The 19,143-nt window shown below is 37.2% G+C and overlaps 1 protein-coding gene across 2 annotated transcripts in view; it reads right to left on the reverse strand.

Moving 5' to 3' along the window:
• Positions 1-7,654: 7,654 nt before the first annotated feature.
• LOC135209269 (DGAT1/2-independent enzyme synthesizing storage lipids-like) overlaps positions 7,655-19,143 on the reverse strand; it is a 152,121-nt gene continuing 140,632 nt past the window's right edge. The window contains exons 8-9 of one of the 2 annotated variants that reach the window (XM_064241977.1): positions 18,156-18,273; positions 7,655-14,339 (exon numbers count right to left, since the gene is read on the reverse strand). In XM_064241977.1, the coding sequence (XP_064098047.1) occupies positions 14,299-14,339; positions 18,156-18,273 (159 nt within the window). In that variant the 3' untranslated portion in view covers positions 7,655-14,298. Of the gene's footprint in view, positions 18,274-19,143 lie in introns of both variants that reach the window. The other variant, XM_064241976.1, reaches the window with a different exon arrangement.

A 19,143-nucleotide genomic window follows, 5' to 3' on the forward strand; every position in this document is an offset into this window, starting at 1 on the left:
GTCCACACTCGCCTAGTAGACGCAGGAGGACAGATCTGCATTGCCAGACCAAAACGCTTTCAAACCTCCACGTAAAACCCCTGGGATTGCAACCTCAAATAGGTTTGAGGAACACAGCTAATCTTCAAGTGAGATGCCTTGGATCAATGCCATGTACCGTTGAAATAGGTGGGTGACACACAAAGCAGGTGATTTACTTCACAGCATCAAAGTGGCATTTTGACACGTGTATGAATTCCTGTCAACTTGTGCCTCTGCAGGGATTACACTCAAACCTGAGAAGTTCAAATTCTGCAAGAGAGAGGTTACATTCGTCAGGTATCATAAGCCTACAGACGAATGTCTAGATGCCATTCATAACTTCCATATGCCAGAGAAGCCCTCGGCTCCATCACTGACAATTAGGTTGGGGTTCGGATTCTTGAATCAGTTAGCCCCTTCCTTGCAACAGCATCCATCATGGAGCCCTTCAGGGTCTCCTCAAAAACCCAAGGGGAAAAATGGATGGTCAGCTACGCAGCAAAGTCCAGCAGGCACAGGAGGTCATCTGTCAATTAGCCAAGGACAGCTTGGCGTATTACAACAGGCATGTCTTAAGATAATCATGACGGATTGGAGCAAGGAGGGCATTGGTTTTGTCGTCCTCCAGCAGTATTGTGCTTGTCAGTCAACTACTAGCCCCTTTTGTTGCAAGGGCGGCTGGCGTCTTGTCCTGTGCGGTTCGACACCTTACCCCTACTGAAGCAGGGTATGGCCCCTTAGAAAGAGAACCCCTTGCAGTCACCTTTTGCTTGGGGAAGGCCAGGTTTCTCCAACTTGGGTGCCCTAATATCACCATCATCACGGACCACCGCCCACTTGTCAAACTGCTGGGTGATAGTTCCCTCAAGGATGCCATTAAACCAAGGTTGTTCAGCCTGAAGGAGAAGACACTCCAATTCAAATTTCACATCAAATCACTGCCCGGAAAATGGAGCACCGAAGCGGATTTTCTCTCAAGGTACCCAACTATGCAATCGTCCCATGAAGCTTCTGACATGGACTTGGAGGATGACATTCAAGTGGCAGTAGCATGTGCAACTGTGGCTGTCTTGGGACAGGATGCCATCACATTGGATGAAGACTGCATCGGTTTGATTGTATGGTATTCCAATTACCCAGTGTATAAGCTCTTGCAAGCTAGAGTCACAGTGGGCAATTGGCCACAACATAAGTCAGAAGTCACCTGCCTTTGTCCCTTCTTCAGCATTCGGGATCGACTAGCCATCAACTAGGATCTGGAAACATATTCTGTGGATCAAGGATACATATGTCTGGTTATCCCTGGACCTCGACTCTATACTTAGGAGGGCCAGGGAGTCAGTATATTGGTCAGGAATAGACCTTTAGCATCACTGTGCCCAATCCACCTCATGTGATGAACACTCCCCTTCACAGCCCCCTTAAGCAATGATGCACACACCTCCAGCAGAATACCCTTTTCACCAGGTCGTTGCAGATATGTTTCAGATAGAAGGCAATGTATACATGGTATATGCAGAAAGACTAACTGCTTGGTTAGAAGTAGCTCACTTCCCCCAACGTGGCATGTCTAACAGAATAAACAATTGCCTTCGATCCTATTTTTCACGTTGGGGAGCCCCAGAACAAATATCGACTGACGGAGGTGCAAACTTAGCCAGAGAGGAGATGGAGGCCTTCTTCAGGAGATGGGGAAAGGTCCATCTATTGTCAACCCAGTAACCCCAGTCCAACGGCAAGGCATTAGCAGCTGTCAAATCAGCAAACAGGCTCTTCCAAGAAAACACATAAAAAAGTGGCACCCTTCAGTCAGACAAGACGGCCCTGACGATACACCAGTATTTCAACACGCCTCTCAGGGAGATCAACAAGTTGCCATCTCAGGTTGCAAAGGGTTGCCAAGTGTGTGACAGGGTACCTACAGATAACAGACATCTGTTGGTAAACAGGTGTTGGAGACGGACGATATGTCAAAGGGAACTGCAAGTGGCAGAATTGCAGGAGGCTATGCAGTAGGCTCTCAAAAAGAAACAGCTGACACTTGAGTCATCGCTCTGCCTTCTAGCACACCTGCGTCTGAGCCCAGCAGCTCCACGAGCCCTATGCCCCCTATAGCCAGTCACATATTCCCATCAGGGACAAGTGTCATTAGTAGGCCCAGAAGGGCTGCCAGTAGACCCAAGTGGCTTAAAGACTTCAAGTGATGCTAATATCGTTTATTGCTTATATGCATTATACACAATTGTACAATTGTATCAAGAATAATGACTATTTTTTCTATACTACTGTACATGTATTTAAAAATATTTCTCTTGAATGCCACTGAACATTATACTCATTGTATGCAACTACGTATATGCTATGATGTTGAAAAGTTAGTTAATTCTTCTCTTTTAATTATAGTATGACATTTGCCCCTTTAATTTTAACCATTTTTAATCTTGGGGGGGATATACCATATGTTTCAATAATTTGCTGCTAACTGATATGGAGTTGCAATCTGCACTGCAATGCGGTTGCGATTCAGTCGGTGCTCTGGTCCCTTACAATAAACTTCATTATAGGATGTCGTCTCATTACAAACCCAACAGATTCTAACCTTAAACATTCAGTTAAGAGCTTTATCAACTATCTAAAAAAAAGCTTTTCACCAAGAAGTTAACCATTCCCACTTACATAAGGAATATCTATGGTAAATTTATTATTCAAATCATTCTTATCTATATTAAAGAGTTGCTTGTTTGTTTGTATGGTGCTTTTACGTTGCATGGAACCATTGGTTATTCAGCAACGGGACCAACGGCTTTACGTGACTTCCGAACCACGTCGAGAGTGAACTTCTATCACCAGAAATACACATCTCTCACTCCTCAATGGAATGGCCGAGAATCGAACCCGCGACCACCGAGGTGAGACGCTAATACCATACCAACCACACCGCTGAGGTGCTTATTATTAAAGAGTTGTGGGATGTACTAACTATAAAAATGCTGTGATGTAGTGGTGGCTCAACAAAGACTGGTCAAAGCTGGAATAACACTATTTTATGGTCAGGAGCAAATCAGGATTCTGCAGCAATGCTGTTCCTCAAATTCCAAGCTGTGGTGTTGAAGGAGGAGGCAGAGTTTTGCTAGGAGTAAGTGGCCTATCCTTCCTTAATTTGCAGTTACAGTACATGTCTACTCTTACCTGAAAGCCACTCTATAATTGCTGCTGTTGAATGAGGTTTCTGTATTCATGTCTGAGTTCACTTTATGTATATTATTTCTTCAATATTATTATAAGCATTCTAAGATGAGAACATAACAAATTCTTCTAGAGTGCATGCCTCCAATTATAGTTAGTCTCGCTTTGTTCTCCTCCCACAAGCATTGATGCTGCCTTTGTCGATTCTATCAGTCAAAAAATGACCTTGAAGCCAGTGAACTCAAAGCCAAGTCTTAATCTCCTTTCAGTTTTCCCACAGCAGCTAGTATGCTTTGCTCCACATTTTTTTCATCAGGGTGTTCCTCCTGGGCAGAGGCAATTTCAGACTGTATCACCATTCCAATCACTCTCTTATTTCTAGTACTGTATCGTCATCTCTTACATTCTCCAGTGAACCCTCTTAGTGGCATAAACCATGCCTGGCTCCATAGGCTGAATTAAAGATGCTGTGTTCTTTGCATGCTAATTTTCTGCATCATCACTACATAAAAGTTACCCAGCCTAGCCACTTTCCTCCTTGTTTAGAGGCTCAACCCACTGCATCACTGGCATGTGTTCGTGCTTGGCTAGATTGCTGAGTGTACAGTACAACAAACCATTTGATGATTTAATTATCATCACTAAAGCAGCTAAAGCACTGTCCTGAGCATTCCAATGAGACCACAAGAAAAAGTAGCTAACATGTAGTCAACAAATAAAGGATCAGTCAGGAAACCAAGCACAGACCTGATGATAACACAGCAAGCAGATGACAAACATTAAGGGCGCTGTATAGTACAGGAAACACTTGGCTGAGATACATGGGGTCTTGTCTCATACCATCTTCTTTAAACAGCGTTGAAGTCTGTTATCTATTGTGTTCTTGTATTTGTAGATAAACTTCTAATACTGAAAAAAAGTTTTATGAATACCTCATTTTTCAGAACAGTTAATTAGTGAATGTTGAATTGTTATTCTGAGGCTCTACAAATGAAAATGATGTAACACATGATCAGTTTATCTAATACTTTTGGCATCACCCTCAGTACCTGCTTTCCATAATACAGCGGTACCTCGAGATACGAAAGGCTCAACTTACGAAAAACTCGAGATACGAAAGCAAATACGAAAAATTTTACGGCTCTACATACGAAAATTGTTCAAGATACGAAAGGTTGTTGCTGTAAAGTCTGAGATTCGCCCGGACCACAGATAACAATTTTGAAACTCGCGCGCCGCCAACTGAGTGGACTCGCCACCATCCTCCTGCTCTCCCATTGGTTCCTGATGCTAGTCACCGCCATGAGATCCTTCTCTCCTATTGGTCAGCATCCCTCCCATGATGCATCTACGTAGCGGCGTGCTTCTTCGGCCACTGCACGGCATCATCGGTATCGTAAGCACGCGGTATTCGTTCGTTCTAACGATTTCGTTTATTAACGTAAATTCATTAGTGATTTCGTTGTAGTATACTTTATTATGTTGTGTGAGAACTTTACTACATACGTATACGTACTACATAACATAATTACGTACAGTATATACGTAGTCATGGGTCCCAAGAAAGTTGAAATTCACGGAAAGAAGAGGATGCTCTCTTTGTAGACGAAGATGGAGATTATCAAGAAGTATGAAGCTGGTATGCGATTGAGTGTGATCGCCAAGGAATACGGCCGAAATCCGTCGACAATAGGCACCATCCTTAAGCAGAAGGATGTCATCAAAGCAGCTACACCTTCCGAGGGCGTCAATATTTTGTCCAGCAAGAGGACCCACGTGCACAATGAAATGGAAAGGCTTCTTCTTGTCTGGATAAAAGACAAAGAAATCGCTGGCGATACGACAACGGAGATGGCAATCTGCCACAAGGCCAGCGCTACTTTTGGCGATTTGATTGCCCAGGCCGAAGACGACGGAGGAGAAGGGACATTAACGCCAACTCCAGACTTCAAGGCTTCACATGGGTGGTTCGAGAAATTCTGTATACAGACTGGCATCCATTCGGTGGTGCGGCAGGGGGAGGCGGCCAGCTCGGACATGAAAGTGGCCAAAGCCTTTAAAAAGACGTTCGACGAGATGATGATCAACGAAGGCTACAGTTCTCAGCAAGTCTTCAACTGTGATGAGACTGGCCTTTTTTTACCTCGTCGGACGTACATCACGGAGGAAGAGAAGAAGCTACCCGGCCATAAGCCTATGAAAGACAGGCTTACGCTCACACTTTGTTCCAACGCCAGTGGGGATTACAAGGTGAAGCCCCTACTTGGCTATCAATCCGAGACTCCTTGAGCCTTCAAGGCCCACAAAATGCTTAAGGAGAAGCTTCCAGTGATGTGGAAGGCTAATGCGAAAGTCTGGGTAACGAGGCTTTTGTTCACGGAGTTGGTAAATCTGTATTTCGGCCCGACAGTTAAGAAATTCTTGGAAGAGAAGCGCCTCCCTCTGAAATGCCTGCTGGTGTTGGACAATGCCCCTGCTCACCCTCCTGGCCTCAAGGAAGATATCCTAGTGGAGTATTCCTTCATCAAGGTTCTTTATCTTCCACCTAACACCACCCCTCTCCTCCAGCCTATGGACCAGCAAGTGATATCGAACTTCAAGAAGCTGTATACGAAACATCTTTTCAAGAGATGTTTCGACATCACCGATACCACAAACCTAATCTTGTGTGAATTTTGGAAGGAGCATTTCGACATCGTCATATGCATCTGACTCATCAACCAAGCTTGGCAGGAGGTTTCGAGGCGAACCTTGAATTCCTTGTGGAGGAAACTCTGGCTTCGAGGGATTCGACGTGGGCGAAGCTGGTGCTGCAGATTCAGGAACAGTTGATGATCCTGAAACTGTTTCGCAACCAGATCTTGAGGAGATCGTTGCACTCGGCAAGTCCATGGGGCTGGTCATCGACGAGGACAACATCAATGACCTTCTCGAGGAGCACCAAGAGGAGCTTACGACGGATGACCTGAAGGAGTTGGAGGCCATACAACATAACGTCGTTTAAGAGTTCTCTAGCAGAGGCGAGGAGGAGGACGACGACTCTATGACAATGACAGAAATTTAGGATGCTCTAGCTGCTTTTCATAAGGTGCAATCATTCGTAGATAAGACACACCCCGAAAAGGCTTACACAGGTCGTATGCTTGCACAGTTCGATGATGTTTGCCTGAGTTGTTTCAGGAACATTGTCAAAAGTAGGCAGAAGCAATCTTCCTTGGATAGTTATTTTTTTAAAGAGGCCTTTAGTAGGAGTAGTAAGCAAAAAGGAAGAACCAAGTGATACTAAAAAACAGAAAGTTGAAAGTGGTGAAGAAGTTGAAATTTTGTATAAAAAAAAAAAAATGTAAAAATCAAAAAGAAAAAATTTTATTTTAAGTTTTTTATAGTTAAGTGTTACAGTTTTGTAAATGTGTTTCGTAAGTTTAAGTGTAGCATTACGTATCTGCCATTTGTCCTCCTCCTCTGTCGCCACTTTCGGAGATAGCCTCTCTCGAAAGGTAAGCTTCCACATTTTACTACATACGTTCGTATGTACATACAGTATTTCTCGTACACAATGTACACTAATACACTTTATTTACAGGTATATTAGCAGTACGTATTAAGTTAGGTATTGAATGGTCCAAATTATTGTAGTATTTCATTGTTTATAGGTCAATTTAGCTTTATTATGAAATTTACTGGGGTGTTTTTGGAGGGCTTGGAACGGATTAGCCATTTTACATGTAAAATGTGGTCCAAGATACGAAAAGCTCATGATACGAAGGCCGCCTCGGAACGGATTAATTTTGTATCTTGAGGTACCACTGTACTGTTCAAAGTGTAACGTTAGACTTCTTTCTCTCCACCTTGTATCATACCAACTGACTAGATATCCATCTCGGTTAAAAAGCAATAATAAGACAAATCACATTTGGTTTTATGTATGACAAAATCATCAATGACAAGTAGTTTAATTTAATTACCTTGAAACTAATGACACTTTAGTTTATGATGCTGTTTTGAATACTTCTATTTCAGTTTCTAGCTACCTTAAACTTTGTTTCCCACCTATGCTAACAGATGAGAATCATCAAATACAACTCACTAAATGATGTTACATATAAGACAGTTTTAAAGAAATTACTGAATAATATTTTTAGTTTGTCATAAAATGGAGAAAGGGAAAGTTCAAAAAGCTAATCAGCTACATGGGGAAGAGACCACAGGCAGACAGAAATACAGTTCGGGTCCTAAGTAATGCTATATAAATCCTTTGATACTTCTACAGTGTGCCACTCATAACACATTTTAAGCTTACTCCCACAAGGAAAAGGTATCTCTTAAACAGATATATCGGATTACTATTTTGCCAAAGATGACCAATTCCACGAGAGCTACAATGAAATGCTTAAAGAATGGACAACACACACAAAACTAGAGATATGAGGATCATTAAAAGACTTCATATTGCAAGACAATTGTATTTTCATAATATATTAAGTGATTACAAAACATCTTTAAATATGTTGATCACACAGGTCTTTGTCATTTTTGAACCCTGGATTGCAAATTGATCTATTTTCTGCACAAATCAAATACTGTATGTACCCCATTTCTTTCAGCAAATGTACATCCCCTATTAATAGTATTCAATTCTACATCAGTACACTGCAACGGATATGTCATTTTTCAATTCTCACTAAAAGACCTGGGGTATACTGATGGCATAAAGTAAGTAAATGCAAAACGAGCAAGCAGATAAATGGTTGTATTATGGCACAAATATTGCAAATTATATTTTAGCTCCGAGTAAAAAATAAATACAAAAGGCACTTAAGCATAATAAATGCTGAAAATCAAGCAATCACTAATTCTAAGCAGCGTATAACAAAAGATATTTATCACAAAAAAGCAGTTGGAATTCTGCATCACAAGAGAATGCTTCCCACACCCAGCAGTGCCTCAGTTACGCTTTTAAACTCCTTAGTCTGACCTTATATAAGGTGAAAATGGGAGGAAAGTGAAAGTTTGATAAGCTGGATAGTTAGATAAAAGGAAGCTCAAAGGCATGGATAATAAAAGACAGAGCGTAATGCAGCTGGGGGTTGAAGGAATGCCTACAGTGCACCACAAAAAGCACATTATGGTTAGTACCACACTTTGGAAGATGACTAGGGGAAGATGATATTCATTAGTAAAAGATACAAGTAAATCATAACAATAACATACCACTGCTTCCACACAAACAAATATCAGACATTATAACAAGAACAATCAAACATTTATGAGAACTAAACAGCAATTAATCGAGGAAGTTTTCCACCAAAGTTCATTAAAATCTTAATAGAAGTTGGCAGTCATAATTACACCATGGACATCCTTCACAAATTATTAAGATCCCCTCTTATTGAAGCACTAGTGAAAAATATGGACCATGGTATAGTCATCATCACATCCAACACAGTGGGATACAAAGGGACATAAAATAATATAGCTATTAAAATTTGCCTTCTTTCATAAATGACAGAAATTCCACCCAATCTCTGCTTAAGAATAAATTCACTCTAAAGTGGTGCAAAGCTGAAATCTCTGAGAGGGGAGAGGGAATTAATATTAAACAACAATAGTGTGTTTACATACATATTACTCTTATATAGCTTATTTTACCTTTACTTATTAATGAATTAGTTATCATATGCCAAAAAGAGCACTGCCCAAAATGCAAGCCTTTTGTAAGTTTACAAATATTTAAGTAATATTTGGAAAAAATCCTAAGTTTCTTGATATCCTGCCACCAAGTTCTTCAGTAAAACTACCAGGTGCTCATAAACTTAGCAAATATGAAAATACATACCACATGAATAAAGCAAATGTGGAAAATGGGAAATGAGCATTAGCACAGCATGCTTAGTTACATTTTTATTATCATTATGTTACTTAGCCAGACCGCTAAGTTGAGGTTCTTAACTATTATGCAGCCAACATACCATGTTGTAGCCTGCTTTTTGCCATCCAAATGATTATATAAATGATGAATGTGAGAAAATTTTCATTAAGGTTTTATAAAATTGGATTTTGCATGACAAAAACCAGAAAAAAAATTACTACCACAATCTTAATAAAGAGTTGAACTGAAGTTTAATGAGACCACTATGTCACACTTTTATGACTACCATATGGCTTGTCTAAAGAATTTCTTTTTAGATAATGGACGAGGAGAGAATTTTGGAGCTACATAAAGCCATTAAGTGATTAGAAAGCTAAGTTAAAAGAGAAGAAAAAAGGCACAAGTATTGGGCAGAAAGAAATGCTGCAAAGAAATCTTACTATAGCAAAGTCCACTTAACTTTGCAGCTAAGCCCAGCCCACTGATTATGTCACGACCATGCCTTGAAGCTGACTGGTTAGCAATGGTTTCGAAAGTTTGTTAAACTGTGGTTCTTTTCATCTTCAGTTACTTTGCAATGGTTGTTTTACCGAACTAAAAATGTTATATTATCCCCTGAAATAATATCAAAATACACATCTCCCTACAAAAAACAGGAAGACATGAATGAAGTCAGGAGTGTTCTGCGATGCTGCAATGTTGTGTTTCTTAAATGAGCTTTACCTGAATATGGAGGTGGCAGAAGGAATGTCTGTGTTCAAATCGATGCACTTGAATCACTGGATATGATAATTACCATCTGATACTGTCAAGCATAGCTTTCTCAAAGCAATGCAGACTGTTATTTCATATTGATTTAAAGAAATTTTACATTATATAAAGTCATAAAATAAATTTCATTGCAATCATTTACACATTTGGAGGGATGTCAAGCAGTGACTGCAATCTACAAAACCAGAAATTTAGTCATTTGTTCGAATTAAAAGTACTATTGAGGTCTTCATGAATACTATAGTCTATGCTATAATATCTCCTAACAACAGAGAGAGAGAGAGAGAGAGAGAGAGAGAGAGAGAGAGAGAGAGAGAGAGAGAGAGAGAGAGAGAGAGAGAGAGAGAGTGTTTGACTTTTACGCATCCTTTTGTCCAACAGGGTAATCTACAAGAATGCCCCCCAAATCAAGTGATGCATGGGCTACTCACAGACTGGTTTGGATCATCTCATACATAACTTTTTCAGCTATCATTTATTTTGTTCTTATTTCGTTAAGTATCTTATGATGCCTTTCTACCATAGCCTTCATTTTCATAGAATGCTACAGCAGCCTTATACTTACCCATCACAGTAATATAATTTGTTATCCCTTATGTAAATATATTTTCAACATAGTTCACTGAGAGCAGTTTGATAGTTGTTTGTAAGGCTGAAACAGTCCTATGATTGATCTGTGTGCCATTGGCTACGTGCCCACAAGTTCAACTTTAATTCTCTGTGGTAAGTGGTGTTACAATAACTATGGCCATCCATGCATGTAGGTGTATGTGCACTTGCTTATATGTACATGTACATTCCACTTTATGCATATACATTATATATTGTGGAGTTGGAACTACTTTATTAATTAAAACCTAATCTATTTCCAACAGATACAGGTAGAAAACTACTTACGATAAGAAATTGACGTGCAGACCTATGGCCTGTCATTACCTCAAAATATAAGAAAAAGATGTGTAGGACTAATCTCTCAATGATATTAACATTTGACATGGCTGCATTTTTTATTGGAGACATGAACTGCATACTTCACAACTCTGGGAACTCAAATCTGTGGTGTCATGATTCATGCACAAAACTCAACATTACCAAACGGAGTCAAATCCGTACTGGTAATTATTTGGATTGTTAACAAGTGTGGCATCATTCCCCCTTCGAGAGCTAGCCAATCACTGGCATGCAGTGGACAGAGCTTAGCTGCACAGCTAGGTGGACTTTGCTATACCTACAACATGGCATGAATGCTGTTAGCATGGAATGAATGCTGTTAGCAGTATTCCTCCTGCGATAGTTGTGAAAAATTCTGCACTTGTAAACCCTTCTATCAATGCTCAGATGATCTATGGCTTCAGAACATAGAATTTTCTAGTACCTAAAATAACCGAGAGCCTTAAAGCATCATGAAAATCTATGGATTGAGTGTAATGACAATTTTTTAGTATAGTTAAAATAACTAAGAGCCTACAATAATACTCATCTGCTTTTACTAATTATGTTCTCAATTATATTACTTAAAGCATCATTACCTCTTAATTCTCTGCTCTACCCGTAAACAAGAGCATGGCAAATCACATTTTATTTGTAAATAAATATAACACAACACAGCCATTCTTCAATTAGCTCATGTTTTTATTGCACCTGGATAATAGCTTTTTAAAACTGGAAAGAGCTAAACTCAACAAAATGTGCATAGCATCTCCTCTCCTCCAACAATTACAGTTATTCTCATGAGAGTAACTGACGTAAAGAATGTGCTCTTAAGTGGCAAGTGAAAAGTAAGAAAGTTGGGCAGCTAAGCAAGAACACATATGCAATTATAATTAATAACTATGTCTAAAACTTTTTCATCTTATAAGAACATCTAGAAACAGTAAATGTTTATTTAATGCAATAAGGTGTACTACTGGAATGTATAAACTAGGAATGCAAAAAGATTGAAAAAAATATTGAGAGCACAATACAAACTCCTTATATGTAGTGCTTCCAACACTCTAAACAGTTAAATAATTAATAGTGCCTTAAAAAATACTTCTGAGGATGATTTTAACTGGCTTATTGCACCACTACCTTTCCAACAAACGGAAGTTGTATATTATGGCATAGTAACCTAAAATACGTATACAAAAAAACTACACACCTACAAAACAACAACCATGTTAGTATTTCTTAACATCCTCTTTATATTGAAAAAGTGTCATACAAAGATTATGACTTACTTGGTGCACTGTCAGATTTATTGCCAAGTTAATATTATCTTGATCAGACATCAAAGCTTACAATGACAATTCATGGTTTAAACATTATTTCTTATATATTGGATTAAGCTGGTTCTGTGTTGGCATATCTGCATCAGCACAAGATCTCAATACTTGAAAAGCCTTTACAGTATCCTTAAAAAATTACATGAACACTTAACCTAACCAAAACATATCTTCAGGGTTTACCTGAAGATCTATGTGAAACAGCACCTACCAACCGAACATAGTATATGTGCATGCAGTTTTCTATAAAACAGTAAACAATCTTATATATAAGGTGGCAAACTACATAACTAATATTTTATCAAACTGAACAATACACATTTCACGATCTGAAAAAAAGCTTATATAAATATTCTTTCAATCAGGCCACATCTTTGAAGGATCCTGGATTGTAAATATGCATGAATGATTTACCTAAAATATTAAAACCTTCCGCAAATACAATCTAAACAAAATTTCAAATGTTCTGGTGTTCAGCACTGTATTTTGGTTCATAATCTCCCTTTTCCTACATTCAAATAACCATTCCAATGAGTGGAAAAAAATTCTCACAAAAACTGCACCTAGGTAGGCGTCTCAGAGAGGACCCATCACTCATCTATGCTATACTGAATATAATAAACATATTTCTTACACAATACATTTACATTTACATCTCACATATGGTTATTCTTTTATAAACCAGTATCACACTATTCCATCAATAAAATCTGCATATACACAAATGTTATATAAGAATAAAATTGAAAATTTTAATCCTGTCACAACTTGACCAATGGCATAAATAAAATGACAAACAGAAGGCATAACTGTTAATATATCTTGAGTAATTCTTTAGTACTTCCAATTTGAATATTTCCTTAAATAAAATTGCTCTAAGTAAAATCACTGCATTAAAATGCTTTTTGTGTCATTAATTTGGTTCTAAGAATAATGCAAAAATAAAGATAGTCAATATAGGAATTGGCGCTCAGGTTAGTAAAGCACTGGGGTCCAAAGCTGAAACTAATATAAGGAGCATCATAACTGCAAACAACTATACAACAATGACAGAAAGAAAAACCTTAACAAGGCCAATACCTATACAGTTATACATATTATGCATCCGAGACGTTACCTCACACCTACGACAATCAGATATTTTCTTTACACTCAGGACAACCACTATTGGAATGCACACTCTTAAAATTAATATCAGTGCTTTACCAACCATATTACTCAAGCAGCAATAATGAACAAATAAAGGTACAGATGGAAATTTTCTTTGGAAGAAATAAAAAAGTTGTTGTTTAAATAACTTATTGCTATTTAAGATGCTAATCATACTTAGTCACAGGCTCACTATCTCTCACATCTTCCACATTGCACTTACTACATCTGTATATTTCTGAGACCTGTAGAAATCCTGACAGCAACAATTATACATAATTACCATTCCATCTTGAAAAATCCTGCCATCTAAAATTGGTGTATCCAATACATTTTACAAAACTTACCCTTGGAAAGAATGCAGTATTTACCATTTGTGTGTTATGAATTACACCCTGTGGTAATAATATAAAACACCATTGATTTAAAATAGGTGATTCTGAGCATCCACAAGTAGGCAATCACACTGAATCACTTATGTATTCAAACTATGTTTGATACATCCAGCAACACAAATTTCACAGTTTTTCTGCATTTTAGTGACAACCTTTCTTAAATGTTGCAATGAAACTAAGGACTAGCTTCAAGCCATTCTGTATATATAGGGCACTTCTTGGGACTACAGTATAATTACGACATGCTGTGTTCAATGTGCTGGTGACCTCTTTGTAATGGATTTCATAATTTGCATCTCTACTGATATTCAAAAACAAAAAGTATGCCCTACACATGAAAGTTTTCATGTGTAGGTATACTGGGAGCATCTCAGTACTACAAACTGAAGTCCCTACTGCATCTGATCATTTTCTTTGATCATACACTTGAATGCCCATGAGTTCTGGTACAATGACAAGAAGCTCCAATGGTTAATTCTTTTCTTAATATGGTCTAAAATTGGAGCTAGAGCTCAAAATGAAACTCTGTGCAGCCATGTAACACAGTTTATTTGACCCTCAGAGACACTTACGAAGTCTGTTGCATGGGTTGATTTCTTACGCATGAAATCAATTGTCTGCTGCTGTGTATCCTGGATGTCATTTAAGGACCAAAGCATAAAAGTCCAGGGTATCTAAAATTCCCTGCGAGATGGAGAGTACAAAATTAACAATCAACATCTCTTAAGAGCTGTTTATCAGATTATATTAATATACTGTTTTACTATTAAGTTTCGAACAAGTTTACTAAATCAATTTCTGGAACTGCAAAGGGCTTTCTGGAGGGATTTTTCAACATTATTACAGGATTCCATATCTAGAATCTCAAAACAATTAGCAGAAAAATTCTTTCTCAGATGGCGTTTAAATTAGAGCAAAGTAAAGTTTAAGTACAGCAGTCAAGTTTGACAACTAGGTTAGAAAAGAATCAATGAAAAGTAACAAACAGAAAGCAACAAAGATAGAGGGTAACTGGATTCTACAAAGAACCTTCAGTATGGTAAGCATTATCCCTTCATAAGGATGTTCATAACAATGAAAAAATTACTACAGTCAGAATAAACCCATCTTTTGCATCTTGGCCCTCACAGATCTATAAGAACTGTTAAAAGTCTGACAGCCTGATGAAATCTGGGAAGCATAGTTATTATTATTACTAAAAATAGACAAATATTGATATAAAATAATAAATAAAGCTAATAACTTACAAAGCAAACTTAAACACAATAGCCCTTGAGGGAAAAAGACGAGAGTGAATGAAATAAATAAAATTACAGAAAAACATAAAAACATACTTCCGTACTTGTCTTAGAGCCCAAAAAATACCTATCCATGATAGGTGGAACATCTTACTTTTGTCCTACAACAAACAACCTTAGTCTCATTTTTATGTTTGTCTTTTCACTTTTGTGGCAATTTTTTTACCTGATCCAGATTCAACCATACTTTCTTCCTGGAAGAAGAACTTCCAATAAAGGCATCCACCTGCCAGTTAGGCTGTTGACTGATGTTCATTTCAAATCATGTATCTATGCTCCATTACCATTTAACTAACTCTTGAAAGACAGAAGTACTATGCGTCATTTTATATCCACCTCTGAGTTCATCCCTATTCCTGAGGACCTAACATTACAATTATGTTTTTGTACAAGGCCACTCATCTTTTTAAGTACTTATATGGTTAGGCATAAAAGCAACTTTTTCCTTATTACCAGCTGAGCAGTTGATTTCATTTTGAAGACATGAATGTTGGATGCTGGCAATAATTACAAAAGAATGACTATACATATTCAAGCTTAATGCAAAACTTACTTACAATAAAAGAGAGTCAAAGAGTGTGATGAACTTCCCTGAAATACAACACTGTTTATGAGCATGCTTTCTTATGCTATCAAATGATAAGCATAAAAGCTTTTACTATATTGATATCAAACTTGGTACAAAAAATAAAAAGGAAAGCAATGCATGAAATGACTTTGGTTGCTAAACAACCAGATTCAGAATAGCTAACAACAGAAATTTTATAAAGGTAGTTTTTTTTATCTTAAAATAATTAAAATACAAATTCAACCATGAACATGCAAATGTCAATAACTTAATGAATAATTACAAAATTACTAAGAAGCTGGCCTAACATTCAATCCAGTTCTAAAGACCTTCCAGAACAGGAAACAGCATTGGTTTCAGATGGTATCCTTGCATAGTTGCAATGTTCCTTGTTAAATCATTGCCTTTTGACCAATGAGCAAGCATCTAGATCAGTGCTATGCAAAAGAATGTAAAAATTATGCAACATTTAAGTATGAAATACCCATTTCCCACAAAGGTCATGTTTTCAAAAACTTATATATAGTCTATTTGAAGTATTTGAGGTCCAGAATATCAAGAGCTTTATGTTTTGACCCTTACTTTTCAAAGTTTGAGTTCCAGGTAAAAATATCTTTCTAATACTACATCTGACCAAATAGTGTACATTACTTATCTTTGATGGCTGCAACATCGAAAGGCAGTTACCAAGGAACATCATTACAAATACTGAATGTTTTGATGGGTCCATGGGAAACATAAAAAATGGACTCCTAATACTTATCATATGTGCATAATATGATGTTGCTAAATGTCAAACAGTGTGCAACATAATTTCAGAATTTGTCTAACTCAAAACAAAGAAATTTTTACAGCTGGTTTTTTGTAGTCTTAAAATTGCCTTCCTAAATAATACCTTAATATAAAATACATCTCTTAATAGTCTTTGACAGTTTGTCAAAATTTATGACAGTTTAGGTACATGTCATTCAAATGTTTACATCGGCAAATTTGTCAAAAAGAAACATCAAGACTAGAGCTGGAAATAAAATTGTCCTACAGTATAAAAACTGCACTAACTTCACAAAAATGTACCGTGTATGAACAATGTATTTTTTAAAACAAAATAATTTTTTTTCAATACAAATCGATCATCTGCAGTGGCCTCATTCATAGCCTTCAAGAGTCCTACAAAATTCATTCATGATTTCAAATATTATCTGTTGAGTGGCTAATAGCATCATGTACCTGATTCATGGGTCCTCTCCACAGAAATAGTCTCACTTTTTTATTAGTCTGGACTACAGATGCAAGATAGCAGCATTGTGAAGCAGGCCATTTGATGTAAATTATCATTTTGTATTAAAAAAAATGAAAACTGTTTTAATATGACCTTTGTCTTACAATTTTTTCTTTTACATTAGTCCCAATCAAATTTAGGTGGGAGTATAAAAGTTGACAAAGAAAACTGTACAGAATTAGCTGAATAGTATATAGAGGATAATAACTTCTAACCAACTATGTATAGAGGGATATCAAAATGAAAAACAAAGAAGATAAAGCAATAAATCTGCTTAATTTCAATTGAAACAGTATCATGTGTCATACCTCTACTGTGGATTTCAATGGGCTGAATCCAGGTCATCAACATCCAGAAGAAAGAGTTTTCATCAGGCTTTCCTTACCACATGCCTCCAAGATGACTTGTCTGTATCACAGTACATGTACATACACATTTCTTAGCAGTGCTTCCAGGAATGATTAATACAGAGGAACAGCCTGGGCTTGCACTTACAATACAAGAGAACATTTTTCTTTTCATGATATTCACTACTCTTACTTGAATAAACACAAGCGAGATGACCAAACAGGAATACCCGGAAATCATTTGCAAGCGCAATGAAGATTAGGCTTCAATAATAAAAGAATACATAAATTTAAATCTAGACCAGTTTGTTGCCTTAGGAGCCAAGGGGAACACACACAATGCTACTAGCCAGCCAGCAAACAGTCTTTTTTTAAAACCTGGAATGAAAGGTCTAGGATTCATGAAGACCATGAATGTTGACTCATGTAAATGATGGGTTTGTACTGAAACAAATCCCAGGCTCCCACAACAAATATTTTTATAGAAAACCACAAAGCACAATATTCTTATATCTAATTTGTTTTAGAGTACCGAAGTTGTCGTCTATTTCCTACTTATCAAAAAATATATCTTAGCTGCTATAGCTTCACAATATTTACTTAAATTACTATAAATCTCTTGTCTTTTCAATATATATACATCTTAATGTGGTACACTAAACATATCCACAAATAACAAAGCCTTGTATGAAATGTTAAATAAAGTTAAAAGGCATTCCCAATTATGCACAGTTCTAGAATTTGCCTGTGTGTATATATCAAGTAGTACTACAATAAATCTCTTCTGTGCCACACATATCTACACAACAATGGATTCAGTTATGTGAGAAACTCTTTCTGGAGATAAAATAAATTACATTGTAGTATGTACGTGAATTATGATCAAACCAAACCTAAACTCAACATATAAATCTCTCTCTGTACATGATCAACAGCTTAAGATAAAATGCCATCAATCTTGTTTTGGACTTTCATATACTCTAGCAATTAAGGCTCTTAATATATTACCCGGAAGTTTCTGATGACGGAGAATCAAGTTTTCAAGGCTCTCTTGAATTCTGATGGCCAATTCCTCTGGGGTTTCACCGGGGAGGTGATGAATAGGCTCACCAAGATGAACTCGAAGCTGTGACAATGACAAAGAACAGTCAATTTTCGTGACAATGACAAAGAACAGTAACTTTTCTAGTTAAAAGCTAGGAAGTGTTGCATCCAAGTTACGGCAGCACTGACCTATAACTTTTTCAAATACAACATTTATCAAGAATAGGTATCTAATTACGGCACTGTAAGCACCATCAAAGTGATTACAACAGGAATATCTATCTAGTTACGGAGCCATAATTAACTGATAAGCACCAACTTGTGGCGGAAATCGACTTATAACATGCTGCTGGAACGGAACCCCACTGTAAGTCGGGGACTGCCAACTTATCTTGCAAAAATTATATTTTTATAATGAAATAAAGTTTTATATTTACTTGCCCAGTAATTAAAAGCTATTGTTTTTCAAAACCACGGCAGCCTAAAAATTAAAAATCCAAGATAACTATTCAACTGTCTAGTGTAGGTGACTTAAACTCCACCCATATTCGGGGTAAAAAGTGAAGCGACGTGGCAGAGAGCTCAACAGCTTTTGTCTTTATGTCCATGTGAGGGGAGGAGGGAGGGATCCAATTCAGTAATTACTTTGTAGTATATATAAAACTTCATTTTAGAATAAAAATGCCATTTTTATAGTATAAGTAACTTATCAAGTAAATTACAAGCCGAATTCACATTGACAGGAGGTGGGATAATTGGAAATGTTCTACATCAAAACTTTAAGAAAATATTAATTTGACAGCAGAAAGTTGCCGGCATTGGTACAATGCAATTGTTTTTTTGGGGAAAGTTTAATATTGACTTATTTATAAAAGTAAATGACTTTGCTTACTCTTATTTAGTTAATTACTGCTTTACTCTGTTAAATTTTTTTATTTTTTATTTTTTTCTT

This window comes from Macrobrachium nipponense, chromosome 37, assembly GCF_015104395.2.
Source record: "Macrobrachium nipponense isolate FS-2020 chromosome 37, ASM1510439v2, whole genome shotgun sequence".
NCBI classification, from domain to species: domain Eukaryota; kingdom Metazoa; phylum Arthropoda; class Malacostraca; order Decapoda; family Palaemonidae; genus Macrobrachium; species Macrobrachium nipponense.